Source organism: Ptychodera flava, chromosome 2, assembly GCF_041260155.1.
Source record: "Ptychodera flava strain L36383 chromosome 2, AS_Pfla_20210202, whole genome shotgun sequence".
In the NCBI taxonomy this organism is placed as follows: Eukaryota; Metazoa; Hemichordata; class Enteropneusta; family Ptychoderidae; genus Ptychodera; species Ptychodera flava.
The window spans coordinates 46,791,984-46,818,243 of NC_091929.1; the positions used below are offsets into that span (position 1 = coordinate 46,791,984).

At 36.8% G+C, this 26,260-nt stretch overlaps 1 protein-coding gene across 1 annotated transcript in view; it reads left to right on the forward strand.

The window, feature by feature from the left end:
• The first annotated feature begins 1,279 nt into the window (after positions 1–1,279).
• LOC139122512 (uncharacterized) overlaps positions 1,280–26,260 on the forward strand; it is a 25,844-nt gene continuing 863 nt past the window's right edge. The window contains exons 1-5 of the mRNA XM_070687975.1: positions 1,280–1,308; positions 14,833–15,129; positions 16,541–16,633; positions 24,881–24,923; positions 25,412–26,260. The exon at positions 25,412–26,260 is cut by the window's right edge and continues 863 nt beyond it. Of these exons, the coding sequence (XP_070544076.1) occupies positions 14,991–15,129; positions 16,541–16,633; positions 24,881–24,923; positions 25,412–26,260 (1,124 nt within the window). The 5' untranslated portion in view covers positions 1,280–1,308; positions 14,833–14,990. The remainder of the gene's footprint in view (positions 1,309–14,832; positions 15,130–16,540; positions 16,634–24,880; positions 24,924–25,411) is intronic.

The following is a 26,260-nucleotide window of genomic DNA, read 5'->3' on the forward strand; positions in this document are numbered from 1 at the left end:
TTTCTAACAAAAAAAAACTAAAGAAAAATTCTAACAAAAAAAACTAAAAAAAATTCTGCGCACAATTGATGACGTATCGAAACTCTGACCTTGCATGACCTCTCACAGCTATTTTTAAGTTTGACACGGCTGACGTGGCAACGAAATCTCTCCCTCCAGTTAGTCCATACCTGTACCGCTGTTCAGAGCTGTGTACAATGCTGACTGAAGCTGTTCTACAGTGTACGTCACCATAGCATGTTTGAAAAGCCGAATGGACCTCTTTGACAGATATTCAGACTCTCAAATTTTACAATACTTCTCTGATCTACTGCTTGATGGGGCGTATTTTGAAATTCTTGGAGCTCTTTGAAGCTCTTTCACCGTCTCATATTTTTGAACATCGAAATTTTTCCCCCATATAGTTAACACAGGGACCGCGGCCATTTTGAATTAAAAATCAATAAATATATTTGGGTAATTTGTTTCTCTGGCACCAAGCTTTGACTGGTGACCCGTGATTTTTATTCTTGATTTGATAAGAAAATGGTAACAAGTTTCATGGAAAGTTTGAGCATAAGTTTAAGTCTTTCACTTTCGAGGCGTATACTACTCTATGTCGTATCTTTTGTATCAAAACCCAATGATCCAAATGCAAAGTATTTTTGGACAATCAAAAACTACAAATCTTTCGCTCATTGGGGTTTTCTAAAAATGCGTACGAACCACAGGAACAGTGAGCCGTTAAAATTAGAGTTTCACTTTCACTATTTCACCCAGACTATCTTGCGATGCCAAACACCATCGACATGTATCTCACTTGTCCAGAGTGTTCACGTTTCCTATGTGGAAATATTCACCAGACCAAAAAAGGAGTGTTTCTAGCACAGAGGACTTCTTTGTTTACCTTTTCTGTGCTTAAAACATGGCTAGGGATGATTTTGCCTTATAAAGCTTTATTTGTAGCTGTTTAAGTAATAATCACAACCATCTGTACCTCTATTTTATTTCAATCGAAAATAGCGGAGTATCTATGTTGATGTCGTTCTGCTTACTTCTGAAGTACTGATTGCTTGGAAAACGCATGCAAAATTAAAACCAGATTTAGATAGTGTTCGTTTTACGAGACAAATTTAAATGACTACATGATGACTGGCGAAATGAAGATAGTGCACGCATTGACACGAAGTTTCACAATAAAGGGCGGGAGAAAATGAGTTAAAGTTTACCCTCCCTATTCTTGCTTTATGACCCCTGCTGAAGGTCAAACCCTGAAGATCGGCTGACAAGCTGCCACCCACTCGATTGTAGGAAGGCGGAACAACACAGGTAAGACCTTATTTTGTACAGATCTCTGAAAATATAGTGAAAATGGCTTCACTATTGTACGACCACAGACTGCAGATAAATAACAACATAGAAACTTGATTTTGCAGGGCTGAAGCGATTTAACATATCTTGATTTCTGTATATAAACGTCAGAGTCACTTATTGTTTCCTTTGGGTATAATCACTGAGGATCATTATTGTTCATTCGACGTTCAAAATCGACTTAATTTTTCCTCGAGAGATTTCAAAGAACTACGTTAGAACGGATCGTACTAAATTGGCTTCTTCCCCGAATTTGTAACGCTTCCATTTTCGATTTGTGTAAGGCCATGTTCCAAAATGAAAGAAGAACTTCAAATGAAAGGCAACCCTATCGAATAAACAGTCATCCTTTGTCGATTAAGGTAGATCGCGCCTCGAAATTAACTTTTGCTCAAACTTTCCTCAAAGAATCTCTGAACCATTCCGTTTTCGAAATCATGAATAAAAGACAAGGGGCCTTCATGAAAGAGAAACGAATTTCCTTTTGTTTGCCGACATTTAATGGCCAAATATCTATCTGTGATGGAAAAACAAAACTGCAGATTTTAACAAAAGTGAGCTCGTTGAAACTCAAGTTACTCCATAACCTTTGAACTCAGGCCCAACGATTAGTACCGAATATGGTATTTTATCGCCGTAGCTCATTTTATAACACGCCACATGCTCATTCCGTGTCGCGATTCGCCATAATACGTCACGTGACGAGAAAATAGATACGTCTAGTCCCCACCAGATCGACAAAAGTGACGTCAGAGGGTATTTTTTGAAAACCTATTTCTCTAGGGAAATAGTTCTGACCGAATTTGGAAAAGTGCCCGGTCACGTGACCGTAGTGTCGTCTGCAGCTTTGCAACAATGGTGGGTGAACTAGAACGTGATGTGCGTCCGGGTAGGTCGACACATTCCCTAAAACAGATTTTCCAACATTTTCCAACATTCCGACAGCGTAGGAACTTGAACAGCTCAATGTCAACGACGGAAAAGATTAAAGTGCAACCAAGGATGTCGCTAGGTATGCTTCGAATATGTTTTGAAAGAAAATGATACCACGTACAACTGAACCGCTGTCGAAAACCTCGCCAGTAAATTGTCACAAGGATTGTTGCAGTGCAAAATATCAAACACATTAAAATCTATATAACAATACAACATGAGCATGTGGTGCGTTATAAAACACCTATAGCCTGGTCTTTATTCGGGCTATAGCGCTCGTCTATTACCCCTCGTGGCCGTGTGTTACCAGAAACACATCGCTATACCCCTCGGCCTACGGCCTCGGGGAATAGCGATGTGTTTCTGGTAACACACGGCCCCTCGGGGTAATAGACGGGCGCTATAGCCCTCATGACCAGGCAATAGGTGTTTACTATTGTAAGGTTCAGAGCACAAGAAGCAGAGTGCCTCGCAAAGGTGTCATGCCAGATATAATTCGCCGACTGTTGAAACCTTAATTGGCTAACACTGTGACATGCACATATCTAAATAGAAAGTAGTGTCTTTTCTTCGATGGGATCTAAGGTTAAGGTTGGTCAGACGAAATTATTGACAGCTTCGGTCAGGATAGTAAATTTTCCTTTATAATAGTTTTATTAGCCCGGGTAGCTACTGGCCGGGTCAACAGATTTGTGTCATGCTTTTGTCGTTTTATGTGTCTTATTTGTTTATACGGTCTGTGAGAGTTACCAAAACTGTCTGCACTCTACCGCGAAGTTTTATAAATCAGTGCTTATACTGCCTGGAATGAGGTCAGCTCCGATTATTATCTTATCTTCCTTTGAATACATTACTCTGTACACAAATATCACTAGCCGATACCAAGTGTGCACGTTATAGGTAAACTTAAATGACATCTTTAATGGAATACGTTAAATTTATTAATTCTAAAACCATGAAAACAAGGATGTGAACGCTGTTGATTAACTTTTTGTTGCAAAATGATAATATTTTCAAAAGATTGTTATTTCCTCCTATGACAGATTCAGCTTTGTGCACAAAATAAAAAAAAAATAATACACTTTTCATAAGAAACACAAGAAAGCACTACAACCTGTAAATTTCGGATTATTTCTTTAAGTAATTTCAATCCTAATAACCATCACTGCCCAATGAATTAATGATGCAGAGAAACTCTGCCCTGCATGGCCTCTGACACCTGCATGTAAATTTAACATTCGTACACAAGTGACATCGTAGACTGCCCTACTAGTGCGCACCAATATTCGAAGTAAAGTAAAGTAAATTCTTTCACAATGTATGCTGAGGTTGATCGTCTGAGGTCATCACCACCAAAGTACTTCAAATATTGTGTGGTCTTCATGGATATCTAAGCCTAACAAATCTTCCTTTCATTTAAGCGTATTAACAAATGCATTTTTCTACTTGATCCTCCTTGTTAGAAAACGAGACATAAACAACCCGTCGCGTTGCCCCAACTATTGATATGGATTTAGTTCAGTGGTTCACCCTCGCGCTTCCATAAAAGAGTTATCACGTGACCATAATCACAGGACATTTTCTCACGCGTAGATGATATGAATACTATTTGACTGTGCTTCCAATGGATTTGTAGGTTGCTTCCACTTGATAATCCTTATGACCTAAGCTTTATTGTTCAAGCCGTAGACACTACCCTCTGTTCCTCTGCCATGCTCACCTCTGGAAAAGTTTTATAATTTATAGTAAAGCTCCAAAGTGTTACATTACGCCTCCCTTGCATTTTTTCCAGATTTCTTTGAGACTTTTCAACTCTTTCGACGATGCAAGGTGTGACTCCAAGAACTTGAAAACTTTCTTGGAGAATTAATGTCAGAAGGAAAGCGAAAATGGCGTGACCTTAGACGTGATGACAAACGTGTTAAAATTTCATTCTTGCCTGATACCATATACTTGCAGATATTACTTTATGAAGATTTCTTCAAGTACATTGAAACGCTTTTTATATCGTCGACCAGTTTAAATGGATGGTATGGATAATTTTTCTCAAAAATTACCAACACAAACAGAGTGATTCAGTGGTATCACAATCACGTTTTTGTGACTGAAGGTGATCAATAATTATCCATTTGACAAGCAAACATACAACTTGAAACATTGATAGCTAATGTTTTTTTTTCAGTATATTTGCCAGGACCTATGTAAAGCTGACATAACAATACATTGATTTTTTTTGCAAATAATTTGCAGTGCCGCCATTTGTATTTTGCCAAGTCAAGAACCGAAAGCGAAAGAATAATAGAGGGCCTTGCTGAAGTAACCGACACCTGTTTACCCATGTTAAACATCTAAATGCAAAGTGTCTGTGTATATGTAGGGAAAGATAGGAAGGTTGAAATCATTACAATTTGTGTGCTCACTGTTTAAGTATTGACAGGGGAAACAAGCCACAATGGCAGATAGACTGTCACACAACATATTTCGTGTATATCAATTAAATTCATGTTTACATTTTACTAATTCTAAACATTAGCCATCATAAAATGGCAAGCATGGAGTGGCAGAGGAAGAAAAATAAGCCAGATAGACAGGAAAACAGACAGACAAACACAAAGGACGGGTTCGGCATTAGAATCATAGCATAGCATTATTTCATATTTATCCATCAGTTCTCATCGAATAAAATTCTGATTTTTTATATTTATTTTAGATCCGTATCTGTTTTCAAAATATTTAGAGCATCCGGTATCAATGTTTTGGACCCTGTTGATAATTATCCTCAAAATAAAGTCATAGGTCATGCCAGGGTTCAAAGAACTAAGTCAGACCACACAGAGCTGTGTTGTATGATTCACAGTCTGCTTGTTGTTCTTGATGAATTCGATATTTAAAAGTGAACAAATATATTAAGAAATGAAATATTCCGAAGTCAAATGTCTTAAAAAGGCTGGAGAAAATCAAGAGTAACAAAAACTTCAATAGTCACAATAAAGGCAACAATTGCCAGAATTCGAAGCAGCCTTCCCTCACAAAGCCTAGCCCTGTTCCGAAAAAGTGTAGATTTAATGCAAAAACCTGGTTGATATTGCAGTAGTCTTTCCATTGTATTCTTTCCCAGACATATTTCTGTGTTTACTATATTTCGACGTTTATTAAGTCCGTGATTGCTTCCAAAGCGTCGGACAAGTGGACATACTGTTTGAAGCTTTAGGAAAAATGATGATGATGTACAGATAGTTTTGTGGATTACCATCGAACAGGAAATGGGACTATGTTTAAGGCAGTCTGTGAGACTAAGCAAAGTTTGCTATTTCCTACTATGATATACAGTTTCTTTGAGTAATTTTAATCCTAAGCACCGCCAGTGCCCATATGCATTGAATCAATGACTTAGCGAAACTCTGGCCTTGCATGGCCTCTGACACCTGCCATAAATTTAACATGTCTCAAGTGACACCGTAGACTGCCTTCTAGTTTGTACCATTATTCAAAGTTAAGAAAAGGTGATTAAATTTCTTTCACAGTGTAATCAGAGTTTGATCGTCTCGGGTCATTACCACCAAAACTACTTGAAATATTGTGCGGTCTTTTGGATATCTAAATCCACAAAAGCTTCCTTTCATCTAAGCGTATTGACAAATGCATTTTTCTACTTTATCCCCTTTGTTAGAAAACGAGATATAAATAACTCTTCTCGTTGCCCCAACTATTTATATGCATTTAGTTCACTGGTTCACTCTCTGCGCTTCAATAAAGGAAGTTATCACGTGACCATAATCACAGGACATTTTCTCACGCGTAGATGATATGGATACTATTTTACTGTGCTTCCAGTGGATTTGTAGGTTGCTTCCCCTTGATGAATCGTAACATGAAAGTTGCAGTGTAGAGCTCCAAAGTATTATATTACGCCCTCCTTGAATTTCTATACATGTTTCTTTGAAAATTTTAACTCTTTCTAAGATGCATGGTATGACTCCAAGAAATTGAAAACTTTCTTGGAGAATTAACTTTAAAAGGGAGAGCGAAAATCGCGTGACCTTTAATGTCATGTCGAACCTGTTAGAAATTTCATTCTGGACTACTTCCATATACTTGCAGATATTACTTTGTAAAGATTCCTTCCAGTACAGCAAAAAGCTTCTTATATCATCGACCAGTTTGAATGGATGGTACTGAGAATTTTCTCAACAATTTCCAACACAAAACATGTTAATAGCGCTAGAGTGGTTAAATAGTATCGCAATCACGTTTTTTGTGACTTGTAGGTGATCAATAATTATTATTCAATGGAAAAGCATATATTAATGTTGATAGCCAATCTTTTTATCGCGGTAGATCTGCCAGGACACGTGTAAAGCTGACATAAATTTAATTGATGTTTTACGAATACTTTGCAGTGCCACCATATTGTACTGGTGCAAAGTTACGAACCGAATCAATTTGAAAGCAAAGCAGCCTTATTCCATATTTATCCACCATTTCTTCTGGGTAAAATCCTTAATTCTTGTATTTATTGTAGATCCTGATCTGCTTTGAAAACTATTTTAGAACATCAGGCATAGTATAGTTTTAACCCTGCTGATAATCTCCAAATAGTGTCACGGGTCATCAAGACACCAGGGTTGAAAGAATTAAGCTTGACCACATAAAGCTGCGATGTATGATCTACAATGTAATTGTCGGTCTTGATGATTTTGATATTTAATAATTGTACACAATTGAGAAATGAAGTAAATCGAAGTCAGACGTCTCACAACGCTAGAGGAAATCGAGAGAAGCGATAGCTTCTATGTTCACAGCAATGACAAACATGGATGTATGGAAGCCATAAATGCTTGAGAGCTTTAGCATTTACATATCACCGACTCCATTGGGACAATAACACACGTTTGTCACTCAATGGGCTTATAAGACTCGCCAGAAAAATACCCGGTAGTCTATTATACGATGTCATAGGCGTATTGAGCAGACGATCTGGGGCAGCTAATATGCCTGAGGGGAATCTCAGGTGTTACCCTTATCACCATTCACCATGTGTTTGGTAATACACTCTCCTATTTCCACACTAAACAAAATTTTAAATGTTTCTGCTATTACTCGCCTCGTCACAAAAAATCCCCGCCAGCTCCCCAAAACACAAAACACAAAGCTACGTTTACGATTGTGAGAATATTCAGATGCGCACTGCTTTTAAACTTGCCCAGGTAGGTGTTGTAAACAGTTCAACTGTTAGGCCTAGCTGTCATGTTATTGTTAACAGTTCCCACAACCTTAAAGGTTTAATTATTAACTGGCTTTTCGCAAATATCCACGCCATAATGACTTACTATTTTAGAGTTTGCAGTCATTCCATTTATTTATCAAATGATAAGCTTATCAATTGGGAATTTTGGATGTTTTCGTATCGACATAATTCATGTCATATTTGTAGTTTATCTATTTGTTCTCATCCACCCCATATTTATTGAAATGTCCCTTTTCAAAAACGAGATAGATATGAGATGCATGTTGATGCCACTCCCTTCAAAATTGTGAGGTAACTGTTCTAAAACCAGACTCCGTGTTCGATAAGCGTATCAAAATAGATTTCTTATCAAATAAATTTATCTACAGCGTATCTAGCTGTTGACGGAACTTTGGACAACGAAAACTGTGACCGGCCATTGTTTTGTGAACGGATGTGAGACACTTGTGCTGCAGAAAGGATAACGTTCGCTCCAAAACATAGACCATGCAAAGTGGCACGACATCTAAGCGTTATTCATACTGTTTGTGGAACAGGTGACACTTTAGGAATGTTAATACATTGCCGACCTTCGGACAAAGAACTAGAGCAGTGCTGAGACAGACCCATTCTTTTCGCGTACAGACACGACATCACTATGCAGAGGATGACCTAAAAACATCGGGGAACTAACTCGAAAACAATAAATTCAGTTACCCGTTCTTTTTATAAAACGGGTACATCTTACGGAAATGTCCCATCTTTATGCATATGTAACGGCTTGTACATAAAATGGAGCATTTACTAAGAATAATTTTGAATTTTAGGCAACGGTATTTGTTATCAGGATGTAGGTATTGAGTTCTTGAACTTGAAAAAAAGACGGATGAGGAAGGTATCACTGCAAGGTAAATATTACCTTTCCCCTAACCATCTTATACTGGAGCTTTACAGTGTAGTCAAGATTTGTGGAGCGAAATTCTAGACTGTGCAGGAACACAGGGTTAAGAGAAAACATAAGGTCCTCAGGTTTCGCTATTGATGACTCAGAACACGATATAACCACACGAATTGTCTGCTGAGTCGTGATTGGTCAAAGAAACAGGTCAAGTAGTGCAATATATCATATATTTGTCTCCTGTTGATGATTTCTTTGTGCCAATTCTGAAATCAGAATAGCTAATCATCTCAAATCTTTCATCATATTGTTGTGAAATATTGTCTTTTAAGTAATTCAATGAGAATAAATTCAAACTGTTTGGGTCTTTTACATAGCCATATTATGTGAAAATCAAACAGTTGTTGGTAGCGTTCGGAATGTTGAAAGACATAAATAATTGTTGTATTTGTTAATTTGTAACTTTATTAGTTTTCGTTGCAGAAAAAAACCTATCATCTCGTTGCCGATATTTTGTCAAACATTTTGCTTTTAAGCCTAATGATCAAACATCAACAGCAATACGCTAATATTTAAACGAAAGAATTTTCGTGTGATTGCAAAATATTGGCTGAAATTCAATACAATGAGTAATCTCGCTTTGGTTGATATTTTAATTATCCTGTTTACTGTAATAAACACACAGCTATGTTATCTGCATGGGTTTTCCCCTTAAAGTACCATATTGATGAAACTCAAAACTTGTTCTTGGTATCGTTGTAGATAAATAGTTCCATGTATATGCATGTATATGTCGGTATGGATTCGTGGAATCCAACAACCTTCCAAATCGCAACTTAGTACTTAAAAGGAGAGTGTGCCATCAGGCACGTTGCACCACTTTGCGTTACATAAACCGTTGTATAGTTGTATCCCTGTCGTGGAAAGGCATGATCATATCTAAATGACGTAGTTTTGGCAAAATATTGTTATGTATGCGTTATCGGTAGTGCTTATCTGCTATAAAAACCCTGTCTTGATGATTGTGGCCAGGTGAAATATTTATGCAAACAATATTAGCATTCGCGGGCGGATTTCTGGAACGTCATGTATTAACAGGTATGCTAGGGTAACAATCTATGTCACACGGACGACAATTGACCGTTTGTGGCTACCCTAACTCACTCAAAACGATTCTTCCTGGGCGCACATTCCGTCAGCCGTTCAGCAATAATACATAACGACAGATTTGGTTAGCCTTGTGAATCGTCACTCTCGACTGAAACTGTTCAATCCGTCTGACGGTGCAAGGACTTCTGACTCGTATATAGGTGGGTGATCTATCTTATTAATCACCGTTTCACAAATAATGTAATTCCTATGAATTGAAGTGACCTCTGGATGAAGTGGCAAAGTCGTTAATGCCGTTACAGTGGTTGGGTACATGGCAGCTTTTCTCAACACATATATATGCTTGGCCAGATGGGGCTAGCAGAGCCTAGAGTCACAACTGGCCACGTCTATTAATGTTCATAACCTTTTTCTCATCCTCTGTGGTAGCAACGCTAATGACACCCGAAAAGACAAATGTTGGCTGTTGGACGATAGATTGGTAACTATACCTTTAGCTGAACAACACGTTCTACATAAAGTTAAAACTATTTTTAACCACAAAATGGACTTTCCTTTTCCTGGCAAATTCAATTGCATTGTGAGCCGCGTTACAAGCCTCGAGGCACGCAGCATGTCAGCAAAAGTTATAAGGATAAAGTTTAGTGCTAATGAAACTGAGAGCAATGGTGCAGTGAGAAATCCCAACTTCACTGTTTTTCCTTACCTTTCACTAGCAATGCCATTTCCCCCACCCTGCAATGCGACCAGAAAATGACGAAAGAAGATCTCTCGCAAAACGTTTGCTTCTAGGGATTTCTAAGGCACTAGTCTGGCGATCGAGCCAGCATGGAGGTGCCTCAAATGCAAAAAACAAAACGCAGCTTACGACAGGAAGTCAGTACTTTATGTAAATTTTGATCAGCTCTTAAGTGTTGAAAGCAGTTAATTGTCATTGAGTCTCAAACTCAAACTGCTTTATTGTAGTTTAGAAGTTAAAAGACGCTTCGAGTAAGAGAAAATAACAATCGTATCTTACATGTACTTTTTCGAAAACAGAAAATGTTACTATCGCAGAGTTAACACAGACATGGCAGCCATTTTGATTTGAAGTATCGGTAAATGTCAGGTCATTTGTTTCTCTAGTACAAAACTTTGCATGATGACTTCTAAATTATATTAGTGATTGGCAAGAGAATGGTTGAAATTTTCGGTGCGGAAAGTTTGAGTAAAAGCTTAATATGTCTTTCAATTTCGGGGTGAGAACTACCTTAAGTTTAAACGCATGATGTGCAGACCGTCTTTCAATCAAACTGCATGCATACCTCTCGATTATCAAAGTCCATTATGTGTAATTTCTCTTCTTGATCTTAATCCGTGTTTTTCATGGTTCACGTGTCCCATAAATGTATAGTATTATCGTGGTAGGTAAAATACCTTATTATATAGTTAATAGATAACTTAAAAGAGGTCATTTTATTCTTATGCAGATCTGAGATAAATACAATCATTAAGTAAGTTAAACGCAAATTAAGGAATATTTCCCACATGGAGTAATGCTGCAAACGTTTTCACGTTCCTCACATTAATTAGAGACTGCCTACTATGTCACTAGTTTCTAAACGTTTAATCTAAGGATTAGCCTGAATTAATACAAACTGTAATGTTCTGTATTATAATCATTGAAATTTAAAAAAATAGAGGACTGTTAGCAACTGTTCTCATATTACGATTTTAAAGTTTCCATGTCATAGACCCATACTGGAACTTTACCTCCTCTGCCCTCTAAAAACGCTCATACTTTCTCCGCCTCAAGATGAGTACCTCTCTATGGAAAAAATCGCAATACAGTCAAATGCCATTCACTATTCAACTGGACTGCGCGAAAATAAATTTGTCATGTCCTTAGATGATGTAATCATTTCTACTGATGCGAAGACGAAAACCTGTCAGCCAAGAAACAGCTTGCCAACGCCTTTTTACTGTCCTGAACGTGCACGCGTGCCCCTTAGGATGCATGTAAGGTTATTCAGTTCATGCGTCGCACATAAATACATCACCCAGACAGTTCCCAGTCTTTTGCAAAGATTGAAATGTTTTGTTGCGGCGTAACTGTGGCACAGGCCAGAACAGTTTCGACTCCAAATATATTTATTTGCTTTTCATACGGTTTTTAGATGTCTTTAATAGATGGAATGTGACGCTTTAGTTTTGTCATAATCAATTGAACATTAGCTCCAATTTTGTAGGTTAATCATGAGGATATCTTATGGTTGCTGGTTTACTTGTGAGATATGCTATATTCAAAAATCGAAGCAATGTTGTGATGTAAAGGGCCTCTTCCTCCTCAGAAAAAAATTTTCATTTAAATGTGAACTCCTAGCTTTGCACTGAGGTTCAATTTAATACTAGTCTCTTTTGTAATATGATTCAGCAATTGCGATTTGAAAGCTTTTACCGTGCCCAAATTAAAAAAAAAACCAGGCAGAATCCTTTTCTACTTAGCTCCGTCCATACCTTTTTGAAAGGTTTTAATAACGAGCTCACTCTTCTCTACATCCAACGTCAGACGCAGTGCGCAGTAGTTTCACCAGGAATACATTCTTCTAACAGAATATTGGCGATTGCCTGACGTCGGAGAGCGGAACTGTACATTTTGGCTCAAAACATTTACGAACACGATTGGAAATATTTGGGTTTATAGGATTTTGAAAAGTTTGTCAAAAATTATTGAAAAATAAGGCACCAGACCATAATTTGTCGCTACAGACTAAGGTAAATTTCTAAATTTTGTTCAATCTACTTGGCAACAAAGTTAAGTTACCTGCATTACTAAATCTAGTCAAATTTGCTTTTTTGCAAATGTAAATACAGTGAAATAAACAAAAAATTTGCAAACTGTACTTATCATATAATTCTGCAGAATGTTTTGAATCTTACAAATTTTGATCCTTTACCTGTTTTTGATATATCACGGTTGTCAAATTGCTATTTTTCGAACAGTTATAACCACTACTTTGTTTGACTGCTGATAGTACATTTTAAACTCTCCTATTTTGCTAAACTGTCATTTTCATTGTGTGATAGATGTACAGAAAACTAAGGTATTTCATACTTTTGATGTTAGTACCTCAATAAGGCAAAGTAAAATAGTTAAAATTGTATTTTTTTTATTCTATCTACTTAAAAAATACAAGGAGTTCAAGTAGCTGGTGAAATATTTGTATTAAAAAGATATTTTGAAATTGAAAAGTTGAAAATGTCTAAAAATTGTTCATGACAACACTACCTTATATTTTTCAAGGCCACCTTGAACATGACCCTCTATTTTTCAAGGCCACCTTGGACATGACCTCTATTTTTCAAGGCCACCTTGGACATGACCCTCTATTTTTCAAGGCCACCTTGGACATGACCCTCTATTTTTCAGGGCCACCTTGGACATGACCCTCTATTGTTCAAGGCCACCTTGGACATGACCCTCTATTTTCTCAAATTACCAAAACTTGGGGAATGGACAAAACAATAATGACAATTTCAAAGAAAACAATAGGATCTGTCATTTTGAAATGATAGAAATATATTTATTGTGCAAATTTATCAAAAGTGTCGGGTACCCTATAGCTGAAAGTTACAATATTACAGATTACCCTTAAAAACATGTGAATTGCAAAAACAGAAGAGTAGATGAGCTTAAATTTACTGAATAAACCAATATTACTACAATATCTATTATCCCAAAATATTTCCAATCGTGTTTACGTTCTTTGAAACCCAAAAATGAAAATGGTCGCCATTCTCAACGCACCGTATGGACAAAACTTCAATCTCTGATTTTTATGAACCATAACTGTTAAAATATCGTTTAGGACTCTAAACCTGAGTCCCGGGAGTTGGTGAATAGTACATCCAACTAAACATTTGTGTTTCCAAAAAGTTGCTAAAGGACTTATGTGATAATAGTCGTCCCGACGTCCTATATATGACCTCTCGTGATAATTTATTGACTATTCTGACATTGGGTCCTGTGAGTTTTTATGATATTGTGTCCTGTTTTCACACACACGACTTCACTTCTTCACTTCACAGCTCTTACCAAACAGAATCTGTGAGAATGAAAACTGGAGTCCGTGAAAGCGAAATACCAAACAATCATTTTCAAAACATCTGTAAATAATTTTCTGTTTCGATGCATTTTATCATAAGTATAAATTAAACATGATCATGATATCGTTTACAAAGGAAAATTAGTTGATTTACTCTCAATTTGTCTGGACAGACTAAAATAATGTATTGATAGAGTATGTTGTAACGAGGCCGTAGTAACGTTAAGATTCAGACCTTCGCATAGTGTCATGTAGTCCTGACTTGAATACAAGATTAAGACCTTCGCAGATTAAGACCTTCGCGTAGTGCCAACAAAAGACAGTGCGTTTTGTATAAAGAAGCTGATCGTGTTATGTCAATTTATTTTGACCACGATTCTCAAGTTGTTCTGTCATTAATGCCTTATAAAAATAGATTTTGTCACCCAAAGGCATAAATAAAGAAAACTTTATTAACGATTACGGGTTCAGGACGGTTGATACGGATTACAAAATCATTATACACAGCGTCAATTACTTCGATTCAACTACTTAAAGGGACATAAGCTGTAACTTGTTGCAAGTTTTTAAGTATTCTGCTTCTGCATATCAACTACCGTGTCTGACCTTAATCCGTTTGTCATGCTGAAATTTCGAGTATTGTTTTTGTCAATGCAGCTTGTATGTGTGTAGTGATCATTGTTTATTGTTTACAAATGAATTAAATTACAAGTTAAGGATTCGATGCAGAAAGTGTAAGGAAACCACAAAACAAAAGCTTTGAAAAAATAACCAAAGATACAGTTTATGGAGCTAACGTAAGGATCGTTGACTTACGTTAACTATTATTAAACACACATGGTACATACGATGCGGCATAATGTTAACGAAGCTTTCTGACTAATGTACTTAATTTATCAACATTAATTGTTGAACAGGTCCAAATTCCTAAAAGTTGTAAATACATTCCAAGCTGCTATGAGTAACAATGCATGCAATACCCCAAAGCGAAAGTATGTTGTAGATATACAAACAACACACATCCGACAAGTTTGGCACATAAAATATGGGCCATAAATGTTGTTGAACTTGAAATCGCAAATACGTAAACAGTCAATGATGATATACACAAATATAAACGAAATTGGGATTATATTTGTTTGTGTTTTGCACCCTCTTGCACCCTCACCACATCTGCGAAAAAGACAACCAGTATCAATGTTTTATAATTATTCTCTATATTATTACAGTTAAGAACATAAACGCAAAATGGCAGTGTCACGCATCGACCCCCTGCGAGTTTGTATGTAGACCTGAACAATTACTGCGAAGAAGGAGATCTTGATGTTCTGAAAATGTATGTGAAAAAAGATATTTTCCCAAGGGAATTACAGAAGATAAAAGTCCCATGGACCTTTTCAAAAGTTTAGAAGACAAGGGACACATTAATAAAGATGATGTAAGCTACCTAAAGGAGTTGTTTGGGAAAATGAAAAAAGCCATACTGGTAGAAATGATTGAACAATACGAAACGGAGAACATTAAAAGTAAGTAGGATGTACAAGAAGATGCCAAACGTTTGACAACAAAAAACCCGTCATCAGCACGCAAGATAATGATAGACACTGTCAATCTTGATTAAAAACTTGGAACGTTATTTTTCTCGTAACCATGGAACATCATTACCCTGTCGTGGCGGCAATACTCCATCAACGTAGCGCTCGAGATAATTATAAAATTACATGAGCACATCAGAAAGAAACATTAGTGATGTTGAAATATCAGTACCTCACAAAACTTAGGTGGCATTAGTTCTGTGTAATGTCCGGAAATTTTGTGAGATGATAATTCCAAACTTGTCTCGGAGAAAATCATTGTACATATGTGTTGCTGAAATATATAGCTTTGAGTTAGTGCATTAATCTTGGGTGATTGGTCACAAATAAAAGTGGCAAACGTGTCATACATGCATAAGAAAATAGCAAAGTGCATTTATTGAGTAAGATTATGTCGAAAATCTACCCAATCAAGATTGTAATTAACATATAAAAAGTATTAAATATGGCAAATAAATGATTATCATTGATGTTTTATTCGCCCTATATCCTCAGTGCTCTGTGTGCGACTCTATTATAAAAATCATTTATCATACTTCGAATGTCTGGTATCTACATAAGTATTGTAGTGAAATATATAAAAAAATACTGCGGAACATTTCATTATACTACACGATTTATCGATAGGCTTGTCCTTGTGAAAGTTTCCCCACAATTCACTCTCTGATTGGATATTCCCGGTCTTTAAATTCAAATTACAGTTAGGTAAACGAATCATGCTTGACATCGTTGAATAATTAGTTTACTGAGATTTACATGAACTTCAGATACATTGCAAAAATTAACTTATAAACAAAGCGACCAAGTGCTGTAAACATTGTGAAAAACTGCATTTTTGTAGCAAAGTGGGATTTGAGCTGAATTAGTGTGTTTCAATTTAGCTAACAAAATACTTAGATGCATCTTAAATTAGCTAACCGTTTACAATGAACACGATCGGAACTAATTCGGAATAATAACATCTTTTAATTAATCAAATCTATCAAAATTATTAGATGCCCCATAGCTGACATTGCAATATTAAAAATTAGACAAAACAATATGACATTAAACTGGTCCAATAATCATTTCCATTCAAGGTAATACATTACCAGAGACATGGGACATTTGTGATTTACAAATTTAAGTACGACAAAAAAAGAAAAAAAGAAAAGTAGATGAGCTTAAATTGCTATTAAACCAACATTACTACAATATCCTATTCTTCGAAATAAGATATAATAGTGTCTGTAGCTAAATTTCCTAAATGGTCCTCTGGCGAAAAACATATCTTTTACAGCAATATTCTGTCGTCTTCATATTTTGTAATTTGAATTTATTTATTTGAATTTTCCTCCCAAAGCAAATGCGGGAGCTACATCATCAACAAAACAAATCAGAGCATCAAGTTTAAAGACTTCAAAGCAACCTTCGGGACGAAATGTAAAGGCTTCAGGTAAGACAGAGGAAATGGTTAGTAGCAAATGGTCGAGATTACCAGAATGTAAATGATTGATAATATTTTCAAGAATGCTGTTATCAAAAAACAAATACAGTTTTATCCTTTTGTATAAGGTTTTTTCAAAATATAAGTATCAATTTGGGTCAAACCATTGTCATGGAGGGTTCGATCGAAATTTAACGAGTAAAATTTGTTTTCGTGTCGGCACTTGGAGACCAACTCGGAACGCTTGTTTAAAGGCTCTCTGGAATGGACAATTGGCCTTGATATGACCCAACTTGCTTCGCAACTCGTCAAAATACGGACACATTACTCGAAAACGACGCGGTATCACCCAAACTTCGTGTAATAACCCCTTTATCATACATGCATGCTTTGGTTATGGCTGTTTTCCTACGGACGTTCCGAAATTAGCGACGAAATCAACTGAAATCGACCTTGCTTGCTTATCGCAGTACTGATAACCAGATATGAACTGAAAATGTGTTTAACTATATGTTGCAGTTATGTGTAAATTTGAACCTTTGCCACATTTTTGCAACTTCATTTAAAGTGTTATGATCAACATAATGAATAATATTCACCACAGATTAATTTTAAATCCAAGTATATATCCCCAATCAGGAAAGTTCATTAAATTAGGAATTGACTGAAATGTTCTCATTAAATATGCAAATTATGAATAGGCTGAATTAAAAATGTTAAATGACTTTCAATAATGTCGTATCATAGTATCTTTAATGTACAAAGCAGTTCGTCAACTTTGGTCTAGTCAAGACAGATAAATATCCTTAATTAGGAAAAATCATTAAATTTGCAAATACGGAATCGGCTAAAGTAAAAATGCTTAATGACTTTCAATGCTGTATCATAGTATCTTTAATGTACATAGCAAGTTTTGTCAAATTTGGTCTAGTCAATACAGATAAATATCCCTAATTAGGAAAGTTCATTATATATGCAAATTAGGAATTGGCTGAAGTAAAAAAGTTTCATGACTTTTAATAATGTTGTTTTATAGTATCGTCAATATATGTAGCAAGATTTATCAACTTCGGTCGAATCAATTCAGATATATATCCCTAATTAGTGAAGTTCATTAAATATGGAAATAAGGAATTGGCTGAAGTAAAACTGCTTAATGACTTTCAACAATGTTATATCACAGTATCTTCAATGTACATAGCAAGTTTCATCAATTTTGGTAAAGTCCATTCAGATTTATATATCTAATTAGGAAAGTTTATTAAATATGCAAATAAGTATTTGGCTAAAGTAAAAATGCTTAATGACTTTCAAAAATGTTATATCATAGTATCTTCAATGTACGTATATACATAGCAAGTTTCATCAATTTCGGTCCAGTCAATCAAATAAGTATCCCTAATTTCAAAAGTTGATTAAATATGCAAATTAAGAGTTTGATGAAGTAAAACTGCTTGATGACTTTCAACAATGTTATATCACAGTATCTTCAATGTACATAGCAAGTTCCATCAATTTGGTAAAGTCCATTCAGATTTATATATCTAATTAGGAAAGTTTATTAAATATGCAAATAAGTATTTGGCTCAAGTAAAAATGCTTAATGACTTTCAAAAATGTTATATCATAGTATCTTCAATGTACGTATAAACATAGCAAGTTTCATCAATTCGGTCCAGTCAATTCAAATAAGTATCCCTAATTTCAAAAGTTGATTAAATATGCAAATTAAGAGTTTGATGAAGTAAAAATGCTTAATGATTTTCAATAATGTTATATCATAGTATCTTCAATGTACATAGCAAGTTTCATCAATTTTGGTAAAGTCCATTCAGATTTATATATCTAATTAGGAAAGTTTATTAAATATGCAAATAAGTATTTGGCTGAAGTAAAAATGCTTAATGACTTTCAAAAATGTTATATCATAGTATCTTTAATGTACATACCAAGTTTTGTCAATTTTGATCAAGTCAAATCAGATATATATCCCTAATTAGGAAAGTTCATTAAATATGCAAATTATCCATTGTCTTTTATGTCACCCTTAATATTTTTCACAGCTGATATATCTTGGTAAGATCAACATTTGTAGCAAATCTCATCAAATTGTGTGCAGTCGTTGTCAATATATATCCGTTTTTTCTAAAATCATTAATAACGCAAATGAGCAAAAAGTAAGCAAGCCACACCTACCAAAAACTAATCAGTTCTTGCCATTTGCAAACTGAATCTATGTACCAGATTTGGTTCTGATCTGATGAGCCGTTTTGAGATATTGAGCACACAGACAGACAGACAGACAGACACGCAGACAGACAGACATCGCCGCGACATATGCTCACGTGTGTCAACACGTGAGCAAAAAAGTTGGTTGCTAAGGAGTGATGAAAACCGTTTCACTAATTTATTCCGCTGTTGGGCCATTCCACTTTAAAGGAGGGTTTATGCCACACTTTTGAAGCGAACAATTTAAATATTAAGATGTCAAAACAGGTGTTTACACTTTGAAGAAGAGTAATTTTTTAGTGAAATGGCGGTGGAAGTAAAAAATAGGCTGGAGTGTGTAAAATGAGTGTGTTTTCGTGTTTTGAAACATCCACTCATCCCTTCGCGAAAATTATGAGGCCGGCCAAAATCGGGTCAAAATACTCGCGCCGCACCAACGTTCGATTTCAAACTCGATCGAGCAGCTGATCAGCAAGCAGCTCTGCGACATCTAGGGATGCACAGTGGATATAATAGCCGTACCAGTCAGTTTATCTCCAAGAATTATACATGTCCTCAGTCGTCAAATATGCCGAATTTACCATCTTAGAAAGGAATTTGTGAGCGGATTAGGGAAAACGTGAAGTGAGTACACTGTAAGCTGTAGCGTCGTAACTCGTTCGTGATTATGTTGCTGTACGAATAAAACATTTCAAAGGTATTTACATCGTCTGCTCGTATATTTTCGTTACTGGCTTGCCTAAATAGAACTAAATTTCTTTCACAACAACCTAAACGAAAGTTTTACTTTCCCTAGTATCTTACATTGTCTCCGAAACCAACACCGGTGCCATCGGGCACAATCGTGACCTGTGAATCTCACTGACAGACCTGTACAAATCGGAAATATAATATGCGCACTTCGTCTGTCTCGAGTATTTTCAGTGCGTAGGATTTTTTGTGGATCATTTATGGCTGTGAACGATGTAATTCACCACTCAGATACTTAAACTAGTCAACAGGAAACTTTTCATAAAGCGATTCTGTCAACCGAGATCGTAATATTCGGCAGCGCAGAGTAGACGACATGAAAACACCACTGTAAGGGACTGGCCATGAACGATGACAGGTGTCGCATGACAGGTGTCGGGTCGGCAAAACATTCACATTTTCAATGCGTTTGTTTGTATGTTTTTGGTACAACTGTACTTGTACCTAAGTGCAATGCCCATGAACTGACTGCAAACAACAAAATTTTGACCATATAATCACATTCACAATGACGTTTCGGAGTGTCACAAGTCTATTCGCTCACTGCTCAGCAGTTTTACATGTATGTGAACATCCCAGCGAAGGTCACGCGTACCTGTAACTAGTTCGATTACAGTGAAAATATAATTCATATTTTCACTAGTTAAAATACGGGGGTCATATTAGTACCGTCTAAACAATAGGAGAATGGCAATACAGGCATAGCATGCATGATAATTATATGTAAGCCCCTGAAGCAAAGTCCATACAATAAAATCTACCTATCTGACGATCGCGTGTATGCGTGAAACTCGAGTAATAGGTACCAAACATACCTGATGTGTCCTCATCCGTGCATCGAGCACTTACCCCCTCGGAGAATATACAAACAAGTTTTGGTATATATAAATTATCACAGGGGCTCGCACAAAAGTCCGTCCACTGGGGTAGGGATGGGTATATGGGTGTCTTAGTCAAAGCACAAGGCTCTTCTTCCTAAGGTTTATTTCATTTTAATACGTTTAACTATGATATGTATTGCTAATAAAGATTATACTACAAACCGTTCTTTGAAGCTTTGATGACTTTGTCTCAGCACTGGTCTTGTAATGATTTCTTTTTTCTCCTTCGCCGTGTCACCTATTTGTCATTTGACAATCTTACGCGAAAATTTTGTCACTGTGTTGCGTCTATTATCTGACTAGTTTGATTGCCTAATTTGGTAAGGGTATATTACTAGTCTGTTGACGCTGTCACCAGATTATCGCCGGATTATCTTTGACAAAATCAACAACCAACGCATCAACAAGGTAAAACAGAAGAAAGGGGAGAACTCTCAAAAGCCGTGTCCAGAGAAACTATTTTATAATGATCACTTCCCAATTTTACGAACACCAGCAGTTTTCTAACATGTTGAAACGGGGACAGTTCAATTTATGGGTTCGTCAGTTGCTCCTTTGGGCTGCAGAATGCTGTTTGAAGCCGTGGAGTCAGTGTCCTGATGTGGTCCGTCAGACCGGAAGCCGGAACTAGAAACCTTTGACCTTCAGATTGTTTGATATAAGCTTTAAATCATCGACACGAGTGAACAAATACCCAAGATGCTTTCGGAAATGTGGTTCGAGGGTCAAGCGCATCGCTGTTTATAAACACGGACATGACATAGACAGCCGGTCAACCTTTGAGGGGGAGAAACTCACCGTTTGTCGCACAAAAAGTAACAAGTTGGCAAATTATTTTCATGCCAAATACCTTCATTCGTTTCAAGACGAGATGTTTCCCCGGATGTTTCGTAAAACTGCGAAGACACATTGGAAGCACAGCCATACCCAACCAGGTTGATCTGTGCGTTGGAGAGGTTTTGATGTTCATGCGTAACAAAGCCGACAAATCAGCTAGTTGAAATAAAACGAATTTTTGGACATTATATCTTTTTTATGTCAGTGTTTGAACCCGCATGAAACGCTGCGAACAATATAATAACTATCTACTAGCAAAACTTTAATTGGGACATATATTTTCTTATGTGAACGTTTGGACACGCTTTAAAAATGCATGATATAACATACTGCATGTCTGACTGTCGGGGAAACACTTCTTGGGCCGCTGACGGACTCGCACAATTGCATTCCCTCCCATGTTCGCTTTCCCAAAATGTGTTTTTGTATAAAAACCCCAACTTTACAGTGAAGGATGTTAGACTTCGAAGTTTATGCAATCCATCGTCATCTGGCCACTAGCTCACCTTTATATGCGGGACTGTGTTCACTACAATTTGATGTAAGGTTCAATTGAGAAACTGGAATCACAGAGATGTGTGCATTGGACACAAATGCGGATGCAGTGTTTTTGTGCCTCTGACTGACTCAGTCGCTGTGTCTTTCCCTTGCACGTCCGCTTTCCCAAAAATGTGCTTTTGTATAACAACAACTTTACATTGAAGGATATAAACCTTCGAAGTTATAAATACACTTGTCGATTTGATATGCGAAGACACATTGATGACCAGTTATTTATTAGTTCTCAAACCTGGTGAAAATCATTCCACGACATTATCGATTATGTCTTTTAGGGAGAACGTCCTAAGAACCTGATTGTGATCTTGTTTGATGTGTTTGGTAGTTGAGTATAAGGATTGATAAATTAATGTATCAAAATATACATAGATTCACGCGACTGAACTATCATGTTCTTGATAGCTCACTGACGGTTATGGCCGAGAGAGCGAGAGAACACTCGACTCTTGTTTTGTTCTAACTCATCAGCACACGGGATCAATTGAAAAATTCAAAGCAAAATACCGCGCGCAGTGTATAAAATCTGCAGGCACGGTCGCTGTCACCAACCGACAACCCTGCTTGTATTGTCGAGAACACAAACGGTCGTATGTTAAAACATGTCTTGTTTTGTAATTTGAAAAAAAAAGACTAATACGAAAGTGTACGTATTGCAAGAACGCAGTTGATAAACTGAACAAGTTGAAGGCGAACATCGAGTTAATAAAGCCTTTCCCGTTCTTGTTCTTGAATTACACGGAATTGTTCAATATACACATGAAGTCTGGTTATGTTCGATGTGGTGTTAGGCACGTCAACGAACGTGGTTTTGCCTGGCTGGAAGAATATAAACACACCGACACGTTACCAAGGTGTGTTGAACCATAGACAGTAGGGGGGTTCCCCCTCTACTGTCTATGGTTGAACACATATCACGTATTCACGGGAGGTCCTCCTTTCCGATCTGTTCGTTTACAAATGAATATTCATGTTTGTTTTGCTTTCTGTTTGCTTCTGAATACATGAATATAAGTGTCCGCTAGTTTACGGATCACCTCTGGACACGGCTTTTGAGAGCTTTTCCCCTTCCTTTGTTATACCTTGCTGGTGCGTTTTATTGTTGACTTTGTCAAAGTTAATCCTGTGATAATCTTGTGACAGTGTCCACAGATTAGTAATTTACTCTTGCTTGCTTTGTCGAATTAGGCACTCAAACGCACCAGGTAATAGACGCAGCACAGTGATAAAAGTTTTCATACGATTGTCAAAGGGCAAATACGTGACACGGCGATGTGGACGGAGAAAAAGAAATCGTTACAAAACCAGTTCTAACATAAAACAAAGACAACAAGATGTTGGTAGTATAAATCTTTATTTGCAATACATATCATAGTCAAACGTATTAAAATAAATTATAAGTAACTTGAGTTGTACAGATAGCCCCCAGTGTTGTTCGTAGCGTGGTTTGGTAATGGCGGATGAATAAATTTGCACACGTCTACTGATCAGGTTGTATATTTTCTGTTTAGTATGTTGGTAATTTTAAGAGCAATTATTATTTAAATTATTTTAATTTGCTCACAGCGCCCTCGGACAGGCACTATAAACCGCCAATTTTCAATTGCCACTTTCCATCTGCGCCACACATAAACGGTAAGAATTGTCATACTCTATATCTTTTGTAACTTTATCAGCCTATAAAATACGTTCAGCATTTAAAGAAGGTCAACACAACCTTACATTGTTCTGTTTTTTTCTGAATTCTTTTTTGTAGTCATCTTCAACCTGATGAAGTCCTACTTTTAGGACGAAACGTTGTGTCAAAATTGCCAACAGAATAAACAGAAAATATACAACCAGATCTTCGGTAGTGTGCAAATTTAATCATCATATATATATATATATATATATATATATATATAGAGAGAGAGAGAGAGAGAGAGAGAGAGAGAGAGAGAGAGAGAGAGAGAGAGAGAGAGAGAGAGAGCAAAATAGCCCCGCCTACATAATTGTAAATGAACTGCCATGTATGCTTAGTTCATCACCTCTCAATAGAACAGTCATAATATGTGTGTTTTTTGTGTGAGAATGCCTTTGCCGGTTTTGGAACATTTTTTAGTCTTTGTTGAAAATGTAAGCATAAAAAACTGTATCAGTACTCCGGAAAAAGTAAAGTCACGCTGAATCAAGTACAATCGTGCATTTGATTTAAGTAAAAATGCAATACTTTCGAGTTTTGTACAGTTACAGTATTCTTAGAGGTTATAAACGGCAAGCGAGGGTATTTGGTTGCGGATATAAGACCTCTGGGGTGAAAATTAGCATATTTGGCGGGAAATAATCACCGAGCGAAGCGAGGTGATTATTTCACCCAAATATGCTAATTTCACCCCAGAGGTCTTATATCCGCAACCAAATACCCGAGCGCACCGTTTATAACCTCATTATAATATGCTAAAGTTAAAAACAAGGGGACAATGTCGTTATTTAGGGCCGAAGTTGGAACGAGAGTTCAGGAGCGCCCAGCCTCATACAAACTCTAAAATAGAACGTTTCAGAACGCGCGCGCGTGCACAGTTGAATTCATAAAATACGGTTACGCATCGCATCGATATCGCGATTAGATATCGAACTTGAAGAATTTTACTTCAAAAAAAGCTCAAAAAACTTTTTAAAATTATGTTGTTGTTGTTACATAGCCTCCGCTGCTTACAGAAACTCTTCATTTGTTGGTTCGTCAAGCTGCACTAGACTAAAATTTAACAATCAAAATCAATCTGAAGCCATAGACTTGTTCGACATTACGGCGCGTTGAGCTCTCAAGTTGGCGTTCGAAATTTGCGCGAGCTCAAAAATGTTACGCGGCGCGCAGGTCTTCTTGTGGAGAATATAAACCCCGGCTCCAGCCAATCAGATTGCCGGATTCCAGCTAAGCATATTATAATATTTGTTAAATAATAAAAATAACCAATAAAGATGATGGATTTTTTATATTTACTTTTACTTTATTATCATCTTGTAGACCCAGTGGATGTTGTTGATGGTGCTGTTGGTGGTAAAACACGGTAAGCATCCGCTAAACGGCATTTATTTTGAATAAAAAATGATTGTGCTTTTCAGGAGGTAATAAGGTACTAAGGTTTCCAGTTCTCAAATAATTCGTCTTTGGCGGAGACCTGTAAAGTTGCAGCAGAGGAGAAGTCAGGACTTATAGGCAATAATTCACATACATCCAAATCGCTGCATAAATTAGACCTAAAGGATTCTAATTACGATAGCCATTATAAGGCTTCAGTACAGGAAAGTAAAAAGGTTCATAGTTTACATCCCCAGCAAATGTCAAACTAATTCTTCGTCCAACATTTCCAAAAGCTAGTGCGTTATGATTTGCTAGATATTTATTTTCTGCTATTCTTGGACCCTTGCAGCGGACCAGTACATTTCCTATCGTACAATATATTATTATATTTACCATTATCTATCTATGCATCTATCTATGCACCTCTCTCTTATATATATAATCAAAGATTATTATGATTTTTTGCATCAACAGAAAGAGTGTTCTTATCCTGAATGATGAATGGGGAACGTCAAAAGGTGGTATTTCAACCGTTCACCGACAAATCGCAATGCAAGCAAGAGATGTCGGTTGTGACGTTCACGTGACAACATTACAAAAACCGTCAGACGAAGATCTTTCCGATGAAGATAGCAAAGGCATAAATATAATTCCTGCTGTTAAGAAAGGCAAACGTCCCCTTGATTTAGAATGCATCAACGCCGCCCATGCAACGTATTTCCCAGATCTGGAGGAAAGAAATCCTGATGTCATCATCGGGCACATACCTGTCACGTCAGAGGGAGCGCTTGATATCAGAAAAGACAGGTTTCGTGGCAAGAGAGTGTTTCAATTTGCTCACACTATTCCAGAAGATACTGAAGTTTTCAAAGAAGGAACAAATCCAAGGAAAATTCAAGATAAAGAAAAAAGCATCATAGAAACAGCAAAGCGGTCAGATGTTTTCTTCTCGGTCGGTCCTCGCATATACAACCATTATGGCGGCAAATTTCGTGGAAAGAATGTTAAACACAGAAAGTACATTCCATATCCAGACAGAGGTTTCTTTGAGTTAGAAATCACGCCACCGAAACCAAACCATCCCATGCGAATCCTAACTGTTGGTCGTGTCGATGGAGTTGCACATCTTAAAGGATATGACATCATTGCTGAGGCCCTGAGTGAAGTCTGTAATTCTTACCATAAGGTGCGTGCTCCTCTACCGAAGTGGGATATCAGAGGAATTCAAGAGGATAAACATGAAGAAAGCGAAGCCTTCATTGACAAGTACAAGAAGTCCAAATTTCTCCAGTCCATCCTTCATCCGTATGGTACACAGGAGGA